Below are 21,818 nucleotides of genomic sequence, written 5' to 3' on the forward strand. Positions count from 1 at the left end.
TGTTCAAGTGACACATGTTCCTTAATATGCGAGCCCAAATTACCCAGTGCATCCCCCTGGCAAGACAAACTGTGCTGGGGCTGCATGAACCAGGGCATTATTGTGAGATGGTGCTGGAGACGGGACTGGAGACCAAAATGTCCCATCCTCTGGTATGGGGCATCCTTTAATTAACAAACATAAACAAAACCCCTCCTTTTATCCTACTGTTTCGAACTATGTGCTCTTTCCCCAAGAGCCAGGCAAATCCTTCAAACAGATCCCAGCTCCTTCCTCTGCCTGCAGATCTCTGGGATGCCTGTCAGTCTTCAAGAGATAAAAGGCTGCAGCCCAGGCAAGCTGCCCAAATTTGCTGATGGCATCTAATTGTGGCCCGCAGGCTGAGCAAGCAGCACTGATTTCGGTGTTGATTAGGCAATAATTTGAGTTTATTATTTTTTCTTGTTTGCTTTCTTCTCAAAATGACAGATGGCAGAAAAATGCTGTGGATGGTCTTGAAGTGACTGACGGCCACACAAAACCATTCTCCAACCTCATTTGAACCCCGTGCAGGCAGCAGGACAGAGACAGCGTTGTGAAGGAGAGAGAAACCCATCTGCCTGGCCCTTACCCTGCATGAGCAGAGCTTCATGTGACTGGGGTCACTTGGTGGGGACACCTAAAGCAACTGGATATTACTGTTGTCTGGAGGACGAGCACACCCTAAAGCGATGCTGCTCAGGGTATGTTTTTGAGTCTCCCATTAAACACGGTTTCTGCAGGGCAGTCTCAGCTGTATACACCAGGAAACAAAAGACTTCCATCTAGAAAGAAGCTGAAATCCCTAAACAATACTTGAGCTCTAATTGCTGGAAGTAGTGTTGACAGTTGCATGTTCTCCTGCCAACTACGTGGTAGGACCAGTATTCTGCCCTGCCCTAGAGCAGCTCTTTGACACCTTGAGAAATGCAGCAGAGGTACAGAAGAGCATTTTAAAATCCTGTGGTTTTAAACTTGCTGAAGTACTGTAGCCACCAGCAGTTATGCTTTGTGACTACTCTTCAGCAAAACTAACTGCAGAGCTTTTCTAATCCATGGTCTCACTGAAATGGCAGTGTCTCCAGAAAAGCAGCTTGCAAAGCCCTTGCACAGCCCCAGGAGGCAGCAGGTCTGTCACATCTCCTGTCCCCAGCCCCTCTCCCCATGTTTGAAAGCCCAGGACAAAGGCTAATGGCTTTTCTGCTGGCCTGATAGTCTCACCTTGCTGCACTGCCTGGTGTTGCCCCTCCTTATCAGCCCCCAGATCAGCACTTTGTCACTGCAGTCCCATCAGGGCTGGCATGCTCCACGGGCTGTTCATGCCAGGAGAGCCCATTAAAGGACTAGCTATTCTCCAGACTCCTTTGTAGGGCCAGGATAACACTGGAAAGGCTGACAGGGCTGTGCCAGCACAAGTGCCTGCAGCAATTCAGGCAGAGTACCTCTAGTGATGGGTCAGACCACCATTGCATCCACCCTACAAGGTGCCTAACTGCATGGTAGGACACGTGGGGCAGGTTTCAGCATACCCCAGTCCCAATATCCAGGTGCTTAAAAGTCCTATTGGAAACTCCAGGCCAGTGTGAGCCAGAGCAGTGTCTGCTGGAGGCAATACTTGCCTGCTCCATCACGGAATTTGGCACATCATGTCCAGCACCTGTAAGAGTTGGAAGCTTTCCCCCCAAAATCACTGAAATTATGTTGGGGGAACAGGTATGTTTGTCTTTCTGCTGAAGAGACTTGGGACTAGGTCTGGCAGTGGTCAGGTCTCAGTTGCCTTGGGTGAGGGTTGTACAGTGCTACTCCCAGCTGGGTCTCCCCTGCTTTCTCACTTTAATGAGCACTAAAAACATTTGAAAGATGTAGAGACAAAATCTAAATTACATTGAAATCCCTCCCTCTTGCCTGGAGGCCTTGGGACAGCTTTCCCCTGGAGAGGTGGGAATGGGGGCTCCTTGGCTCACTGTGAACCGTCCTGGCAGATCTTATCCCAGCCAATGCTGGACCAAGGCACTGTGCTGGCTCTGAGAGGTGACCTTAAAGCTGTGGACCCCAGGGGTCTGGAGGTGCCCAGGGAAAGGCAGAACTGGAAAGACCATCTCCACACTCTACAGTGCTGCAGATGCTGCCCTGTCAGTCCCTGCCTGCTTATCCTTGCCTTTCCCTCCTTTCTCCTGGCAGCTCCAAGGATTCACTGGAATGAGGAGAACCAGCTTAAAACAAGGCAATACCAGAATTTGTCCAGCGGAGGGACACGAGACTGGGCTAGTCCACATGCAGTGGGCAGCTATCCTTACCCCTGGCTGGATTTGCCCTGGCTTGCCTAGCTTGTGGGTGAGCAGAAGAGAGAAGCAGACCAAGTTCTCTTCCATTAAGACACAGAAATAAAGAAGTTGCCTCCCTAGGAGGCACCAGTGACCTCCCATGTCGTGCTACACCCGGGCCAAAGCCACATCCAAGAACTTCAATGCCCAGGAAGCACAGACAACTTTCCCAGCTGCCCCCTCCACCTCTGTAGCTCCCCTCCTGCTCAGACAGCTGCCTGAAGATCCACCAAGGAGCCCTTTGCTCAGCTTGAGGTGCTCCCCAGAATTAGCAGGCAAAGCAGCAGCAGGCACTGCCAGTAGCCTTTGGGCACATGGGGTGGAGGGCACTGGAGAATGAGATATGGGAAGGCTCAGAAGCCTTCATGCAGAGAGTCTGGGCATTGTCCAGCATCAAAGGTGACTCACTGCTTGTCAAGGTAGGTCCTTGAGGAGTGCCCTGAAAGCAAAGCATCTGAGTCAATACAAAACAAATCTTTTTTTTTTTTTTTTTTTTTTTTTGGCAGGCATAGCAGAAAGGCAAACAAACTTTCCACCGGGGTGGGACAGAGTGGTGGTATGGTGGGAGATCAAACAGTTCACTTAGCTCTGGGTTTTCTCAGCCCTTTTTTCAGCCCTCACCATGAAGTATCCCTTGGAGAGAAATGATGGAAGCAGGACAAAATAAAACAAGACTTTTTTTAAGTTAAAAAACCCTATCTGGATCAAAGTGTCAACCAAATGTGAGCCCAGTTTACAAACAATTTTTCCTGTGCCCTCTCCCTCCTCCCAAGATACCACGTTTATCAGCAAGTAAATGATTGTCCAGAAAGAACCCAGGGACTGTTTGAGAGAGGCCAGCGTCCTTGGGCAGCAGGCAGAGAGGGCGAATGTTTCTGTGAGCACTTCAAGCACGAGACAATGCAAGGTGTGAGTGACTCTGGCTGCCACACTGGGAAACATGGTCACCAGGGTTCAGCCAACACCTCTGACGGCTTTCCCAAGAGCTGGATGGTCTTCAAGAGCAAATACACTGGAGTGGGCAGGAAAGGAGCAGGAGCCTGAGTAGCTGGTAGAGTTCCTGTGTTGGAAGGCTTTGCTGGGAAACTCCCCTTTGCCCTGAGTTTGTTTCTGGTCCCAGGTGGACTGTGATAAGGCAGGTTTTGGTCACACTCTGCTAAATGCCCTCAGTGGGCTGCTGGGACAGACACCAGCAGCTGGGCAATGGCAGTGAGGGCACGGTGGGGTTGGCTCTTCTGCAGGGCTCAAACAGGACAATGATGTATCGACAAGCAACGAGAGGTGTCTCATGGGTTAAGAGCAACCCCGAGCCAGGAGGAGAGACCCATGGCTCCCCAGGGAGCCTCCAACCCCAAGACTGCAGCCTGCCCTCCACACTACCAGCCAGGGAGACCTGTTGTCCTTCCCTTGCTCTTGGTGGCAGATTACTCCTGGGCACCCGAGTGGATCAGCTCCTCGTTCCAGCTCGTTAAACCCACTCGTGCTCATAGTCACCAGCAAAGCCGAACAGGCCGTTTATAGCCTGCTTGTCTTTGTTGCTTTATAAATACAACTGGCTGCTGGGAACACTGGTTTAGGCTGGGACATTCAAGCTCTGGAGAGAAGGGTGGGGCAGCTCTGGTCTGCAGGGGCCCCTGCCTTGCACGATCACACCTGGACCGCCAGAACCTGTGGGGCAAGATGTGATCCCTGCAGGGAGGTGATGCTCTGAGGCAACATGACAACTTCAGGGTCTTCATCCTCCACCTCCTCTCACGTCAGCCTTTGTCCAGGTGCCATGACCCTACAACTTTCCGTAGAACCATCACGGTTGGAAGAGACCTTTAAGATCATCCAGTCCAACCATCAACCCAGCACCATCGCTGTGAGTAGAAAAATCACATCACTTAGCGCCAGACCCAGGTGCCTCTTGAACACTTCCAGGGGCTGTGACTCCATCATTTATTCCAATGCCTGACCATTGCAAAAATGACATTTTTTTTTCCCTAATATCTAATCTGAATTTAAACCCGAACTTCACCCATACGGGCCCTGGGCTGTCCCTGCCGTTGTTGCGGGGGTGCTCAGCGGGGAGGTGCCGTATGGGGCAGCCGGCAGGGCTCCGCCCGTCCCAGTCCGCGGGCGGCTGGTCGATGCTGGGGAGGTGCTGAGTGCGGGCAGGCACGGACCTCTAGCGGTGAGCGGGGCCTGCGGGGGTGCGGGACGGGCAGGGCTCAGCCCCGGTGCCGTGCGGGGCCCGCCGACCGCCTCCATGACGTCAAGACCTTGACCCGTGACGTCACGACAGCACACCCCCCTGACGTCACCGTCACGCACAGCCCCGCCGCCTTTAAATTTTAAACCCGCGGCGGCCAATGGTGCTCGCCCCGAGCGCCGGCCCCGCCCATCCCGACTCGTCACGGGTCCTTCCGCCAATGGGAGAGCGAGGAGCGGGGCTGTGGGCGGGGCGGGGCGCTCGGCGGCAGCCAATGGGGGCGCGCGCGGGCCAAGGGCGCGAGCGGCCGTGCTGGGCCGGGCGGTCGGCGGCGGCGGCGGCGTGAGGGGTGCCCGCCATGTCGAGCTCCCGCAGCGCCGTGTTCCTGCTGGACACCGCCGGCCCTGCGCGCCTGGAGCCGCTCCAGCGCGGCGCCCTCCGCCTCCTCACGCTGCTGAGCTGCCGCCTCGGCCTCCCCCGCCTCCGCTGGGCCTTCCGCTTCTTCGACTCGCTCGGCGGCCGCGGCGGCGCCTCGCGGGGCGGCGGGTTCCGCCCGCCTGGTCCCCTCTCCTGGGAGCGGTTCGAGGAGGAGCTGGCGGAGCGGCTCCGGGCGCGGGGGTCCTCGGCCGCCCTGCCCGGCCCCGCGCCCCGCGCTGCCCTCACCCATAGCGGCCTCAAGGAGACGCTGCTCGACTTCCAGTGGGACCGCCCGGAGATCGCGTCCCCGGCCAAGCCGCCCCGCAGGAGCCGCAGGACGGGGCTGGCCGGCCCGGAGCCCCCCGAGGCGTCCCCCGAGGGCTTCGTGAACGCCGTGTTCCTGTTCTCGCCCTGCCCGCACTCGCGGAGGGAGCTCCGGCGGTTCGTGTCGGGGAGCGATGCCCCCTCCCCTGGAGAGCCGCCCACGGTGCAGGAGCTGGCGGAGAAACTCCTGCCCAGGAGTGTCCAGGAGCTGCTGGCGGAGCAGAAGATCACGCTGTTCTGGGTGGACACCGCCGAGCGGGCTCAGGTAACGAGGTTATACTGCACAGCTCTCAGCTCTGAGCACTGGCGGGCCGCCTGCCACGCTATCCTCCTGTATAACAAGGGGGGAAGAGTTTTGTGCTCTAGTTTTTAGGTGGTAGTGAAAGCTTCTCAGTTACTGCCACATAGTCTTTAGCAAGGGACTGGAAACAGAATCATCCACGTGGAGGCTGAGATACATCTACAGCTGAGTAGCTGTACAGTGTTTATTGAGGGGTCCTCTTGTGCTTTGAGTTAGAGGGGAGCTATAGCTATTAAGAATTGTGGATAAGCAATCTCATGGTTCAGGTGTGTGGATACCAGATTCAAAAACCTAAGCTTGAAAATTTTGGCTAGCTCTTAATTCAATGGGAAGTGTATTTTCTTTATCGGGTTCCTGTGAAGGCTGATAATGCCCATAAAAACACTTTGAAAACACTGTGTTTAGATGCTTTGTATCTGTTTCCTGTGCCAGTTTTGCTAAAAGCATTCAATCTTTCTTTGTTTGGATGGAGGTTCTCTCACTGCCGACATTAACTTGAGACCTCTCTGTTACTTTATTCCAGCTGATCGAAGCCCCGGATCATGTTGGATACTGGACAATGTTTGAACTGATCCGTCAGACGGGAGGCACCATTTTGCCAACTGAAGCCTTAGTGCACTGTTTGAGTCATCCTAGGGCAGATGTTGCTCAGTCCTTTCTTGGAGACTCCGGTTTCCCAGTGCCTTGGACCACACTCCTGCCCCTGGACGCAGTTCTGAACTACTTGTTCTCGAAGCCCTCTCTGTATCGATCGGTGTTTCCCCAGCAAGAAGGAACGTTGTTTCTCAGCATGCCTGGTAATAAAAGAAAAGAAAAATATAGGTGTGCATGCTGGTAACTGAGCTTTCATGCAGGGTCCTTGATGACTTTCCCTTATGAATAGTATGTGTAGAAATAACTCCAGTATTTAAAAGCCCATTTAAAAAAAAAAAAAGTTCAGGATGTGCTCTAGTTCCTCTGAGAGCTGTTAGCCCATATTTCTGATTTAGCCTCTTCAGTTTTCCATGCTTCTAGACTTTTGGATGAAGAGCTCTTTGCTGGTCCCACCTCATAGCAGTGTACTCCCTTTTCTTAAGAATACAATTATTCAGTTTATCTAAAATAAGGATACTGATAAAAAACCCCTTCAGAAGAAAACAAGTTAGCTTTAAAGCAGTATTCAGCGTGAATGGGCTCTTTCTTCAGTGGTCCCTTCATGCACTGAGCTCCTCCAGAGGTTGGGGAGGAGGTCAGTTCTGTAATGATATGGTTGAGTATATTCCCCTTTTAATCTTGGAAATCATCCTTTTTGCACTGAAGTTGTATCTTCACCTGGATAGGAAAACCCATTTTACTTGCCTTCAGACTTTTACTTTATCCTATCCTTGTACAGGAGGAAAGAAACAGGAAAGCTGTGCTGTGATCCTGGAACCTCTTGCCATGGGCCAAAGACAACTGCATTGTCCAGTCAACATCTTCCTGAAAGGAAACTTGATGGGTTGGAACTTGGTACAGGCTGGCCACTTTCTCACAGAGAGCTGGATACTGCACAGCTCTCAGGCTGAGCAGGCAGGATGTAACAGGTCACTGTTTCATCAGCTGTTAAGGACTCTGGTGATTGAAGGACTGCAGATGGTAAATATTCCTCTTTGTCTCACACTAATACCTATTCTGAAATGAGCTGTGACAAGAGAGGTGACAGTATTGTGTTGAGAAGACAATGATGGTGGTAATTGCTGCATTGCAAAGTGCTCATTTGAATCTAAATTCAGAACATTCTTTAGGTCATGCAAGTCTATAACCTGTTGGAAAGTATTTGTGCTCCTTAGGTCTCCATATTTATAGATGAAGTAACCATTTTTCTTTTCCTTTTTTTTCTTTTTAAATGTAGGTTGCTGAGGTATCTCTGTCTAAAACTTGGTGCCCCTGCACTGCTGTTCTGTCACCGCTTTCTGAGGGTGCTGCAGTTCTGACTGTGCTTGGTGCTGAGAAGGCTGCTGAAGTTCAGCGATGCAGCCTGGAAGGAGCCGTAGTGGAGGACTCTTCCCAGGACTCTGCTCTTCATCTCCCAGAGATTGTGAATAGTGTGTTGAGTAAAATTGACATGTCGGTGGAAGATCCTCTGGCCAGTCTGGGTAGGTGTCAGGAAATGCAAAACTTGCCCTCTTTTGATCTCGAGATCTGATTTAAAGTGGAAAAATCTAAAGCTAAAGTGGGACCTTTTGCCACTTAATTTAGTTTTTCTAAATTTGTGTGTGTGTGTGCTCACAGGAGAAGAAACTCCAGTGCCAGAGTGGGTCCAACGGGAACTGTCCCATACAGGGGGCTGGCATCCTTCAGTGCTGGAAACATGGTATCCTGCATCAAATGCCTGCGGAGCAAGCTCAGATCTGATGGAGTCATTCAGGTATTTTTCTGAAACGTATCTCCCATGAGTAATAATCAAGGATTTCCACTTCCTGTCAAAGGAGCATGGCTGTAGCATTGCTTAGAGTTCTAGAATTAAGTGCTTTTCTAGTGCTTTTGATTCTATACTCAGTTTTCAGTGGGCTTTTGCTTAATTATCTGTTGGTGTTTAGACAAAAAGACCTGGGAACAGGATGTTTGGGTAGCAGTTTGTGTGGATTAAAATCTTGACTGTCTCAGGAGTGATACAGGTCACTTAGAATTACGTTAATCTACTTGGGAAATGTCAGACTTCAGCTTTTCTTATGGTATGATAAGATCCACTGCAAGATACTGAAGACAGTGGTTGTGTTCTCAGTTGGTATTTACTTGTAATGAATGAGCTTGCTTTCTTCAAAGAGCTTGCTGAGTGAAACAAAAAAAAAAAAGCCTAATGCAAGGTAGTTAGGAAGCACAAAGCTACTTATGTGGTTTTTGGGTACAGGGCAGTGGTGTATCCATTGTACATCAATGTAATGCTTGTTTCCAACTTGGTGTGACCCTTTTAAAGGTGGTTTGGGTTTTCTGTATCTCTTAAGTGTGTTGGGGAACAGGTGATTGCTGTGGACTGGAATCTAGGAAAGCCTTGTTTTTTTCCACGTGGATATGCCTCCCATTCCCATCTTTTTTTGACAACTGTATTGGTTTGCTGTTTCATACAGGCTTCTGCAGGTCCCTTGTGCTAATGGGAAGGATGATGCAGACCAGTCTGATGTGGAGCTCTCAGAAAGTCTGTCTGAGCTGTACCAGAGAAAATTCAGTGAAACAGCTGCTACAGCTGGACCAGGAAATAACAAAAAAAGGCGTATGTATACTTTGGGATTATGTGTGCCTGTTGTCAATAAAAGATGATGAATGAACCCCAGAGATCTGTACTCTGCTGGGTAGTGGTATGCATTAGATTTTTTTTATTTAGGGACAGTCTCATTTGCATATTAGTGTTGGGTTTGTCCTGTAGTAGAAGCAAAATTACCGTAATTCAAGGCTGTGCAGTGACTGACAAAACTGTTAAAAGCAGCATGCAGAGCTCTGCAGTTTGAAACAAGGACTGTTCCAACTACTAGTAAATATTACAACCTCTCAACTTTGTTCTTAATAAGGAAGAAAACCACTTTCTTCTAGAAGAATTTAATAATTGCATTTCCCTACACTAACCGCAATTGATTTTACCCTGACCTGATGTACCCCCAAGTCCTGCTCTGTCAGTTGTTTCTATTTCTGTGATATAAGATTGCTTAGTGTATATATATAACTTTTTATTATACCTATATAAGTTCTTGTGCAAAGCCATAGTTTTCATCTGCATTTTACTTGGAGAAATAGCTGCCTGCTGCACTGCCTGTACATTGATTTCATGGAGAAATGCCAACCTTTGGACCATGTTTTCTTCCAGAATGTTACTAATCTCACTTGACAGTAACACCGAATTCAGTGTTGTGCTCTGCCTCAGGCAGAGTTCCTGCCCCAGTGTCCCTGATGGTAAAACTCCTTTTTGATGGCATTGCAGGTGGGGTTCCCCGAACTCCAGTCAGGCAGAAGATGAAGACCATGTCCAGATCCCTGCAGATGCTCAATGTAGCAAGACTGAATGTAAAAGCTCAGAAGTTTCAACCTGATGCTGTGCCACCAGCAGTGAATGAGAAGGTTCCACAGAAGCTTTCAGCAAAAAGATTGGATGCAAAGGTGGAGGGAAAGGAAAAGGCACTTAAAATACAAATTGGTGTGTGTTAAGTCCTGTTATCTTCCTATCCTGATATATCCCTGCCTTGTATCCATCTGAAAAAAGCAATAAGGATTTATTTTTTTAACCAAAAGAGGTAGAGGGAAGCACCCATCAAGGTGTAACTGGAAATGTAGTCCTATTTACTAATTAGGTAGAAATAAAGGGCATTTCTTGACTGCTATAGTAGCCTGAAAGGTTGCTGACATTAAGCAAACTTTTGATTGTTGATTATAAACTTGATTTACCTTATAATAATGTCATGGGTCTGGACCTGGGAATGGTTCTGTTAGTGTTGTATGGGCTGGATGCATCTTTGCTGGAGAAAATATATTTTTGACCTCCTCTGTTCCCCCCCCTCAGCTGGGATGAGTATTTTATCAGTGAGTTGTGGTTAACACAGACCATTTCCCTTGCAGACTTCCAAACAGAGGAGGAGTTGCAGTCCCACTTGAGAGAGAGCTACCAGAAGGCTGTTGCTGAGGGAATTCAGTTATCTGTGTGTGCCCAGAATATGATCGTGGCCATTAAAAGGTTCTTGAAAGTACAAGATGCCAAAGAGAAAGAGGTAGGTAAGAGCATGTGGGCAGGGTTGTTACTGATCCAGAAGTTGGAGTTTTTACTATTTCCAGCTACCTTTCCTTCATCTCTGAAGTTTTGTGTGCAGTTGCACATAATCAAAACCACAACCACTCACTGCTTCTGTTGACTCAATAGTGACAAACTGGGTAGTTGTCAAGAATGTAGGAAAATCCAGTTCAGTTGCCCATTTACACCTTTGCTAAAGGTTGTAATAGATGTTTTTCCTTTACATTGACCTCCTTCCAAATTCTAATTTCAAAGACAGTCTTTTTAAAAATACATTCTTGAAAAATATATTTTAAAGAAGGTATTTACAGTCTTAAACACTATGCATAGACTTAAAAGAACCTGAAACCAAAATTGGTAAACTTTTGAATGATTTAAGAAAAATACGTGAGAAACAAATCTGTAGTAACTGAGGAAGGCCTGAAGCTGCAAGTGACCTCTGTAATTTCAAGCTCAAAGTTTTTTTATTTCTCATTGTCTTTGCTAATGAAAGAAAAGATAATTCCTTTCCTTGAAAGAAAATAAAAAAAAAATGAGCTATTTCCAAAAGAACGGGTTGGGGGGATGACCAGAGTTGTGGGGGGGGGAACCTGCCCTATAGACAGGGAACAGAATTGAAGGTTTTATTTTAATTATGTGTGTTTTCAGGTGGCCTGTGTGGAAAGAGTCAGAAACCATCTCCTGAAGACCAGCAAAATGCTCAGACAACAGCATGGCTCACAGAAGGAGACCAAAGTCAGAGAGTATGAGACACTGTATTTACTTCAGTTTCTGAGATTCTGTGGAGTTGGTTAGCAATTCTTAATGGTGGCTTTTTTGTACAAATGGAAAAGTATTGACATGGGGCAAATATTTCAAGGAGAATCTCTGGTCACAGTAAAACCATTTCATTAAATGCAAATATGCCCATGCTTTGTGATAAGCAGTGCAGCCTATATCTGAAATGAGGCATCTCCCCTGCCACCAAAATGAAATGCTAACTAGATTATGCTGTCAAAAGGAGCTACTTCCCTTCCCATTGCTTTTTTTGAGCACACCTTTTGCAGTAAATATGCTGCTTCCATTAGAAAAAAGGTAGTGGATAATTACTTGTTTTCTTAGGTGCCGACTTCAGGTATTTTTGCGCCTTGAGTTGTGCCTTCAGTGCCCTTCGCTGCAAAGCAACGGTGACGAAATGGAGCAGCTGCTGGAAGAGGCAAGTAAATTATAGACCAAGTTGTGCTTCTGGGTGGCACTAGAAATGCAGACCTGGAACCTGCAGTTTTCCTTTGATATTACTCTAATGCTCCATTCCTTGCTAAAATATCTGATGCTGCAGCTGTTGCAACTTAATCCATTTTCCCACCTGACTTTCTCTTCCAGATGACAGATATGCTGCGCATTTTATGTCTGACTGAAGACCCGGGGTATCTTACAAAATTTCTAGAGGAAATACTGGAATTGTAAGTTCTTTAGCATGAGTGAAATGTTACTGGGGAATGTGGTTTTGGTTGGATGTTGTCTGTGAGTAGGCAGCAATCTACAGCTTTGATTTACTGCGTCTTTGTAATTTGCAGAAATTTAGACTTGTTGTTTGTTTATATTTTGATTAAAGAAGAAGCAGCTGATAAGTAAGTAAACTAATTTAAAAAAACAGTTGATATTTGGTTGCTTTTTTAATTAATGTATAAGAACAAGGATTTAGTTCAAACCTTAGGAGTGAAACACCAACAAGTTTCAGTGGGAATATATTCGATGTGGGTTCTCTCTGATGCTCCAGGTACATGAATTCTATACCAAAGACTCTTGGAGATATTTACTACGGTCTCGGTACACAAATACCCCCAAAGCTGGCAGCTGTTCTGCCTTCAGACTTCTTCAGTGATGACTCCATGACTCTGGACAGCAAATCTCCAGGCCTTCCACCGTCTTTATCGTCTGTCTTGACTCCCAGCACTGTTCGCACAGAGAGTGACCAGCTGGAGGAGCTGCGCACCAGATCTGCCCAAAAGAGAAGGTAATAATTCCAAACAGGAGGCAGCTTTTTGTTGCAGCCTGGGCTGTGACCAAGGAGTTATCTAAGCTGCAGATTTCTGTTGCTGAATAGCTGGTTGGGGCAAGCAAACACCTGCCCATATCTCTGCAAGCCTGGAAGAAATATTAGGGGCTCTAATTTTTCATTTTAACTTGCCATTGTTGACTGTATGAAAATATAATCTTGATTGTGTATTTGCATCTTATGCAAAAGTGAAGTTCATGAGCATCTTAAGGGATATTTTGCTCTGCAGTAGGTGACCCTATATTGTTAAAGTTAAAACTTGATTTACTGTAGATCTCTATGTTGGGAATTCTGTGTATGTTTTAGCAAATTGTGAATGAGCTTCAATACCAACCTTTAATTTAGGAATAGCTATTTATATTGCGAATCATCTCTCACTGTTGTTGTAAGTGAGGTACTAAAGCAGTTTGCAATCTGAATTCAGGTAAACACTTCCTGTCTCTAGAGTCAAACCTAACTTTAATTGTCAGTAGGTTGATAACTGTACTTCTGGTCTTATGCTAACCTAATCTTTGTATACTTTCTAAAGGAATCACGTGTTAGCCAGACACAGGAGCATGACAGAAGCACCACAGAACTTGCGTCAAATTGAAATTCCCAAGATGGCCAAGAATCCCATCAGAAAGGTAAAACTCTTCCAAAAGGGTTGTGTGTGAGTTGTGACACTGGAGTGCAAAACACTCTTGCTCTGTGTTCCCCTAGTGAGCGTGCCCTGTGTCAGCTGTACAGAGATCAAATTGCCTTGAAGGAGAAATTGAAGTGTGTGGTTCAGAGCTTACAGTTAATATTCGTAATTAAACATAACACTGTGCTGCTGGTGAGGCTGATTTCTTGTTTGTTTCAGGAGAACTCCCGTTCTTACCTTGCTCCTGAGAAGTCCCAACAGATGCCTTCGTTGCAGAAAGAAGCAGTGCAAGGTATATTGACTTTCAGCTTTTTCATGGAAAGGTGCATCTTCAGCACATGTTCTCCCTGTAAAATTTAGTGAGCCACAATGAAATTATGCTGAGGCACGTTGGAAATCAGTAGGAAGTTTTGCTGAATTCTGCAAAAACTTTGAGGGAAAGATACGCGGTATTCTGTGTGTTCATATGCAGAAAACTTAAATCCTGCATCCTCAAAAAAACCCCTTTCCGTTCTTCCTTGAATCTTGAAATTGTGTCCATCTTCTCTGTCCTGAAAAGAAAATGGGGACAAGATTGGATTCCAGTATCTGGAAACAGGATGTCACTCCACAAAATAATTAAATTAAAAATAAATCCCAATTGTATCCTCTGGACCACTGAGTTTCAGTTGAGATTTTATAGTGCACCTAATGCTGCTCCACATGGGACACTGACTGGCTGCTTTTTCTCCTATGGCACCTGCTTGTAGCTTATTGTTGGGATAATGCAAATAATACAATATTATAAGAGAATCTGGAATGGATTTAGTGGAGGGCATGTTCCAGTAGCGGAAAAAACAACTTTTCAATGCTTTGTGGCCTCTAAAAAGTTGTATTTCTGTGCTGATGTATTTTTCCCATTTCTAGTGTCCTGAAAAATTACCTTCCTGTGAGTTGTTGTTTTTTTCCTTTTTTTTTTTCTCCTAATTTTAATCTGATCTTTTCTTGCTTTTCTTGCTTCACAGAGGTTACAAAGGTAAGGAGGAACCTCTTCAATGAAGAGATACTTTCACCATCAAAAAGGTCTCTGAAAAAGATGCTTAGAAGCCAGTCAGTATCTGCTGTGGAAGGCTTAAAATACAAATGCACTGATGAAGGCACCAAAGGTAGGACATGACTTGCACGTGTAGGATTGTTGTGGAAGAGCTTTTGCTAAAATTCCTATTTTTACATTCTCAGTTCTGTGAAACAATTGTAATTTGTTTTTTTAGTAAAGAGTAAAGGTGGCCGTTGCTGTGGTGTTTGGAGGGTGAATATTGATGTCATTGAAACCGAAACCTATTTTTTACTGAACTCTATGTCTCAAAGAAATCTAATGTTAAAAATTTTTGGTTAAAAAAGGATCTGTGGAAGAAAAATGAAGAAATCTCAGTAGATTAACTCTGTCTGACATGGTACTAATAATAATACTGAGTGGGAAGGAGGTGTGGACACTGGACTCTGAAATCATGATAGCTAGGAGACTGGTGCACAGTGAGTCTATATGGACTGTCCTTAAGCTGAAGCCTGTACAAAACTGTATTTATTTACTTGTCCCAAGTGCTTTGTAATTGTGTGATGTTATAGCTCTTGCATGATTTTTAGGTCATCACAAGTTGTTGACCAAGAGAGTTGCAGAAACACCACTACATAAGCAGGTCTCCAGGAGACTCCTACATAAACAGATCAAAGGCCGGTGAGTTAAGTTCTTTCTGATTTTTTTCAGTAAGTATTGGATATCTAATTAATGGTTATGAGCACAAGTACCAGGTATCTTTGTGGTCAAAGTGTCATCTTTACTTCAGGCAGTAAGAGAACCAGTGGGGGCTGAGTTCCATTGCTTAAGTGGGGGGGGGACTATTGCTGCTTTCATCATGTAAGTCAGGCTGCTTTAATTACTGCAGCTAATGTCTCTTTAGGTTCAATTGCTGATTCAAAGGCTTCTGAAAAGGCTTGTGCAGTATTTTGTGGACTCCGTGTTGAACTCCATGTTGAACATTTACTTGCACGTAGAACTGCTGCTTGTACAGCTAGGGAGTAACCAATGCTAAGTCATGTGTTAATAGGAGGCAAAGTGCTCACTAATTGCTCACTTAGCATAGCCCACAAAGCAACATATTGGTGTAGGATGGAGTACTGCTTTTAGTCCTGGGGTGAGTTTTGTTCCTGTCAGTGTGCTCAGTATGCTAAGACCAAAATGTCATTGTTTCTCAAGGTCTTCTGATCCAGGTTGTGACACTGGTGTTGTAGAAGAATCTCCAGAGAAGGCTATATATGGTAAGCAGTGACTTTTTCATGAAAGGTGGTTTGGCTGTGTTGTAGCTTGTAAGATAAGCGTGTTTCAATTTACGTAATTCATGAGTAGTCAGTACAAAAGTGTTGTACTGTTCTGTTGGTGGAGCACAGCTGCCTCTGATAGAACCACTTGCTGCTGACTGCTTTAACAGCCCTGCATAGTAGAAGTTAAGAAAGAGAGGTAGATATTAACTCTTTTAAATGAAAATGCATGAAGGACTTTGAGGGTGAACAAGATTCTGAGCTGCTGTAATTACTGTCAAACCAGCACATGCTTTTCTTTTAATGTAACTTCACCATGTTGTGCTGTGACCTTAATACTGCTCTGATTCCTGCTGTAACAGACAGCCACCTGGCTCTACGGAGTGTCTCTTATGTTGGCTACTGCTGGTCCTTATCCCAGGAAGGAAGAGGAAAACAGTATGGCTGAGCAAGCAGGAAGATGAAATCACGAGCAAAAAGAGACAAGAGAATTAACTAATCTTTTAACCTGGATGTAACTTGCATTGAACATGACTTTTCTAGCATTCCTTTTCATATAATTGCTAGAGAAAAATGAGAGTAATCATGACTTAGAGGAGGGGGCATCATAGTTTGAAGGAGATTTGTATGCATAAAAATTCCAAATCCTCAAGAAAGTTGAAGCCTTCTTCTCCACACACTTGCCTCCCTGTGTGAGACAGTTTGTTGTAGGGAATTTCCTTCTTGGAGTGTGTCTGTTTCAGTTACAAACTGTTCCTGATGACGTGCCCGTTGCTGGGGGAGAAGGAAGGCTCAGTGTCCGATGTTCTTACCTTTTCAGAAGCAAGTTTGAGAAGAAGCCCACGCATCAAACAGCTGTCTATGAAGAGGACCTGCTCCAGTGCCTTCTATTCCACTACAGAGCCGAGCTCAAAGAATTCACAGCGCATCCACCAGGGACAAGAAAAGGAGAGCTGTGCACTGCAGGATGTAGAAGGTACTGACTGGGATTTGAGCAGACTGATAATGCTGATCTGAAAAGCTGGCATGGATAGCTCTGAGTTTGATTTGATTTGGCTCTACAAGAGACTGTAAGAAGCTAAGAGCTGTCATGTAATATCTTCTGTAGACAGAAATTCATCCCCAGTAATTATTTTTAATTGGTAATCTGAATTTGGAGGATGGTAAGGCAGCTATTTCCATGATGAATTCACTGCCAACTTAAGAAACCAGTCAGACCCATCTAACAGAATACCACTGATTGTCAGTCTGTATTCCTTGAATGCAGTGAAATCCTTGTAAAATATGGGACAGAAATCCTAAAGCTTACTTTCAGTCTACACTGTGGCAGCATAAAGCAGTGACTGATGGGATCTTCTTTGCTGGCTTTCTCAGTAGGATTATCAGCTAAAAATGGTGATGCTTAGTTCTTTATATTATACTTACTAGAATCCTTAGTCATGAACCAGAACTATCTAAAGCTACAGGCTATAAATAGAATAAGAGGCTGAGCTATTTTGTACTTTTTTTTTTTGCCATTCAAGTGCTCTTTCTACCGATGGATATTAATTTCATATTGGGAAATAACCATATTTCTGATGAAGCTTTAACATTTGGCTAGAAAAGAAAATGCCAGGGATATGATCTTTTTACACTACTTTTTCCTACATCTGAAATGATTCAGACAATTGTGGCACATTAGTTGGTGTTAGTTGAATTGTACTGTTCCATTTTACAGGCCTCAAGCAGCATTCAGAGACCCGCCCCGTACAGACTCCCAAGAGGTTTTTCTTTGGTGCAGTCACTGACAAGTGTAGTCCTGCAGTGAAGCATTCACCTGGAAAGAGGAGAACGAGAAAAGACTCCTTGCACTTAGAGGAACTGACCTCCTGTCAGGTAGAAAAAATTACCTCCCTACCTCTTTCTTCCCCTCCTGTTTTTCTATTCATGTTTAATCAGACCTTTGCATCTTTAAATTTAGTGTTTGTTAAGTCTAATCAAATAGGGGGGTGTGTTCTAAATTTTAGGAAGTAAATAAGGAGATGGGTGGATGATACTGTTGGAATAGAACAAGCATGATTCTTTATTTTTTTCCCCTGCAGACTCCTAGAAAAATACCTCATAAATTTGCCCGCAAGCTGCTGAATTCTGCCAGTAAGCCACCGAGGAGATCGCCTCGCCTTGCCCACAAGACACCACAGAAGCTGGAGAAGACTCCTGGCAAAAGTCCAGCAGCTAAGCAGACTGTAGCTAAGTGTTTGGGAAAGTACTTTTCTTCTCCTGCACAAAGGGTCAAGTCACCATCTGCGTTAACTGAAAGTAACAGGGTTCACTTACTGCAAGTAACTTCTGAGGACTGTTCTGCAGCACACAGACTTTCCCCTCCTTGCAAAGAGTCTGTCCCACAAACACCAGAACACGAAGGGTTCACACCACTCAATGCCTCATTATTACCTCCAATAGATTCAAATCCAACTACTTCTTCCCCCTCTGCCATCCGGGAAAGGTGTTCTACAGAACTGCAAACTCCAAGACGTTCCTTGAGATACCTCTCAAAATTAGCATCTCCAGTTGGTGCTGGGAGGCAAATCCTCGCAAAGGAAATTCAGGGGCAAATCCTCGCAAAGGAAATTCAGTCTGATCCATTAGCTGAAGCCACTAAAAGGACTCCCAAGAAACATGAAGATCCCGGTTCAAAGTTGTTTACCAGCCCACTGAGTACAGAAATACCTCAGCTTGTTGTGAGGCTTGAGCCTCTCAGCAGTTCTCTGCTCTGTGCAAGCTCCATGAACGCTGTGACCATCTGCTCTGCTTCCCGTGCTCAGCCTGGGGAGTCTGACGGGGAACTTAGTGCATCTAAACCATCTTCTCAAAAGTCTCCAGCTATTACTGGCACTTCACTGAGGTCCCTGCTTCACACATCCAAGCAGGCTAATTGTGAACCAGATTCTGGAGAAGAGAACCTCATGCTTGTATGTGCAGCACCTTCTGAAAATAGGGACAGTCATCATGATAATGGTAACTGTTCTGTAGAAAGCCTTCAGCCTCATCAGTCTGAAGTTACTGAAAATATCCCTGTATTGCAGAAAAATAAACAGATGGATGTAGCATCTCAAAAGTCTTCTTCAAGAGAGGACTTGGAAAATTTGGAAAAGCCTTTGTCTCCAAAGCCTTTTGCTGGAGAGCAAGTGCATGCACAGGATGCTGAGACAGACTCTGAGCCATTGATTAAGGAGGGGATCTCCAGTGCAAACACCTGTGAGTCCTTGCTAAGTGATTTGCAAACAGCTGGTGATGACTCGGAACCAAGAACTCTGAGGGAAGAACTTACGGGGCTGAAGGCTCCAAGTCTTAAGAGACGCTCCAGATCTGCCCTGAATGTGTCACCTCCTATGCCAAGGTCTGCTACAGCCTATTCCTTGCGCTGCACTGCAGACAGGAGGCAGCGGGAGGCTGCAGCACGGATGGGAGAACCTCAACTTGTAGCCAAGTTCTCCACTCCTAAAAACTGTAACAAACTGCCTTCTGCCAGCCCACCGACTTATGAAGTTGAAATTGAAATGCAAGCTTCAGGCCTGCCCAAACTTCGCATTAAGAAAATTGGCTCTTGCTCATCACTGGAAGTTCAACCTGAAGCAAGTGCCAACAAACCCAAGGGAGGAGAAAGCCCCTTTAGTGATCTTGCTATGACCTTGTGTAGCAAGCACCCAGGAAAACTGGCAGCTGCCTGCGTTTCACCTTCCTGCTGTCGTTCTTTCCACAGTACACCTGGGAAAGGTGCGGGCCAGACCTACATATGCCAGTCATACACCCCAACAAGCTGTGCCTCTAACGTCACTTCCCCCTTCCCCATGGAAGCAGGAGTTCTCCAGACGCCTTCTCCAAAGCAGAAGGGAAAGACTACCCCAGATGCCATCAAGGACTGGCCTCGGAGAAAGAGAGCAGCAGGCAGCACTGCCAGCACGAGCTGTGGTCAGAGCGAGAGGAACGCTGACGAACGGACATGGATGTCAGCAGGCAGAGAAAGAGTGATGAGGATCTCGGAGAACTTCAGCAGCAAAGTAACAAATACTCCGGGGGAATTTGAACTGGAAGGGATTTGCAGGCTCCAGGATCAGCCATCTCCTAGTGACTCTGAACCCAAGGCTGATGAGGACTCTGCCATGGGAACTTCTGGCTTGAAGCCTCAGAAGCGGGTCTTTACTTACCTATCACCAGAAAAGGAGGAGAATCATGATGCCAAGAGATCGTGCACTGATAGGTGCAGCTTGGATCTCATTGGCTTTTCCACAGATGAGGGAAACAGAAGCAAATCAAGGACAGACTCTGTACTTCCTGAGAAACCAGGAATGTGTGCTCTCAAAACACTTGAGCAGCACAGTAGTCTAGGGGATGACGATGTCTTCCTTTTGTCAGGTAATTAAGTGGCATGAAAGACACTCCATTGACGTTCAGATATGGTTAAAAATAGGGGTTAGACAAAAACAAGAACACAATTGTTTTCCACATAACTATCTGGGGGAAAATGAGGTGGAAGGGGAGAGTGGCTTGTAGATGACATGGAAGCTAATTATGTGAGAGGCAGACTGGACATGAGGAGTTCATGATGGGAGAGATATCAGAGAAATATGAAAGAGCAGGAGGCTGGAGGAATTAAAAGGAAAGTTTGAGAACTTGAGGAGGGAGGATCCCACTTGCACCCAGCTGATGATTTATTTGGGTTCATGTTGATGCCATTAGCTGTTTCTGCCCAGTGTCCAGCTCTGAAGCCAACTGTCTTAAGTCCAAAGCTCGGCTGTTTCAGTGTAGACTGGAGCCATGACAGGATTAGTCCTGTGGATGTTGGTATTTATTAGTGCTCCAATTTTTGCATCTGCCCACGGTGGTGGGCCTGTTGCAAGTGGGTATCAGAAATTTTTCCCTTGCAAGCAGTAATGTTGTTTCAGTAGGTGTGTAAGTTTAAGCTGCCTCTTTGCTTTTGCTGTGGGTACAGATGATTCAGCTGACCTCAGGCTGTCCCAGCTCTGTAAACAGGGCCTTAATCCAAATACTTAATCTGGTATTGTTGTAGAAATTACAAGGTACAGGGGACTATGGCAGGTGTTCTGTAGTCACTGCATTAAACTTAAGTGTCTGTTTCCTCTTGCAAGGAAAGGTTTGTATACAGAGGCAGTGTCTTATTTATTCAACAGATATTAGAGAAAAACAGGCAAACTTTAAAGCAACATCAGTCCATCGTCAGGACATAAAATATTAGCAGTGTTTAGCCTTCAGGTGGTCCTGTAAGAGACTTTCTGTGCCTACAGCCCTTGTGGTTATATTTACAAATCATTGTGGTTGTAACAGTTTTCTTCCAGGACATACGAGTTACCTGAAAACTGTGTTTCATATGAGTGAATTGCTCTTCTGCTAAACCACCTGAGAAAACTAAATGTGCTAAGAGCTAATTCCAGGCTGCTGTTCACCTTCCTTGAATGCCAGAAACCTGTTGTGCCAGCCTAGGGTTTGTTTCAGATAAAGTGTCCCTTGTACTAATGGCAGTTTCGAGGTAGCATAAAAGGCTTTGTGTGAGACTTTAACACTGGAGTTGTTGAGTGATTTTGCTGCAGCTTCTCACTGTGCCTCTCCAGGCTCAACTCCACCCCTGAAGAGCACGCTCTCGGCCAGCAGCCTTCTAGCCCTGACCCAGTCCCCGCTGCTGTCCCCACCGCCGGCTCGGAGGAGGTGTGTCCAAGGTAACAACTTGTCTCCCCCTGTTCCTTGGCTTCTTGGAGTCACCAGTGAACTCTGGCAAACTGTGGCTTTCATGTATTCTGTCTGTTTTTTTGTAGAAGAGGAGTCTGATGCTGTCCAAACTGCTGCCGACCAGGAGCTGTCTCCATTCCACTTTAGGGTTTCCAGGAAGCGTCCCCTTAGCAGGACTTATTCACGGAAAAAGCTTCTCAGCTGAAGTTTGGAGCCAAGACAGCATGGGAAACTTAGTGTTATCCCAGCTGGACAACACACTTTTTAACATGGACCTTGTATTTGGTGCTGGATGGGAGCTGCTTTCAGTTAGTAGGAGACTGGATGCAAGTACATGGCAGTGGAATTAAGGACCACTCTAAAAGTTTGTAGTGTTTTTAAACATCACTTGCAGCGTTTCTCCATCCACTCAAAACCTGGCTCAGTCTTTCTGGCACTTGTGATTGTGGTAGCTTGCAGTGAGCTCTGTAGTGAAGGTTCGATTCTCCTGGGTCAAGTGGGAGAATTGTCACTTTTCTACAGCTTTCTTGTAAAATAAACTGATGTGAATTTTCGTCTTGTCCCTTAATCCAAAAATCTGTTTTTAGCCTGAGGGATGGGGGCTGCAGGAAGGAGGGTGCTGGGGGTGAATGGGTACAAAAGCTGCATGCTCCTGCTGTGTCTTGTCCTCGTACTAACTGTATCCTTCAGTGCATCCAGTTTGCCACAGCTTAGTGAAAAATAGCAAGTGCATTAATGAATTACTCAAGTGCCAAGAGTACAGAGGAAGAGAAAGATAACTTGGCTGGGAACATCTTTGTAGATGCTAAATGGTTTGGTGCATCTG

At 45.9% G+C, this 21,818-nt stretch overlaps 1 protein-coding gene across 1 annotated transcript; it reads left to right on the top strand.

Annotated features, from left to right (window-relative positions):
* The first annotated feature begins 4,894 nt into the window (after positions 1-4,894).
* TICRR (TOPBP1 interacting checkpoint and replication regulator) lies at positions 4,895-21,546 on the top strand. The gene is made up of 22 exons (XM_027884979.1): positions 4,895-5,542; positions 6,102-6,375; positions 6,951-7,192; positions 7,449-7,692; positions 7,829-7,964; positions 8,665-8,807; positions 9,510-9,722; positions 10,142-10,290; positions 10,959-11,053; positions 11,412-11,505; positions 11,673-11,752; positions 12,070-12,306; positions 12,878-12,974; positions 13,193-13,265; positions 13,978-14,118; positions 14,597-14,687; positions 15,207-15,268; positions 16,089-16,244; positions 16,986-17,143; positions 17,350-19,663; positions 20,878-20,982; positions 21,079-21,546. Exons 1-22 carry the CDS (start codon positions 4,895-4,897, stop codon positions 21,195-21,197), a joined length of 5,871 nt encoding a protein of 1,956 aa, XP_027740780.1. The 3' UTR covers positions 21,198-21,546.
* Positions 21,547-21,818: the final 272 nt, after the last annotated feature.

Source organism: Empidonax traillii, unplaced genomic scaffold (assembly GCF_003031625.1).
Source record: "Empidonax traillii isolate 1590-97213 ecotype Southwest subspecies unplaced genomic scaffold, ASM303162v1 scaffold158:size1480230, whole genome shotgun sequence".
Taxonomy (NCBI): domain Eukaryota; kingdom Metazoa; phylum Chordata; class Aves; order Passeriformes; family Tyrannidae; genus Empidonax; species Empidonax traillii.

Excerpts from the sequence above, each read along its gene's own strand:
- TICRR (XM_027884979.1), top strand. The coding sequence starts at position 4,895 with ATGTCGAGCTCCCGCAGCGCCGTGTTCCTGCTGGACACCGCCGGCCCT. Across the intron at positions 12,975-13,192 it reads CCAAGAATCCCATCAGAAAG|GAGAACTCCCGTTCTTACCT; the intron begins GTAAAACTCTTC and ends TGTTTGTTTCAG. Across the intron at positions 17,144-17,349 it reads AGGAACTGACCTCCTGTCAG|ACTCCTAGAAAAATACCTCA; the intron begins GTAGAAAAAATT and ends TTTCCCCTGCAG.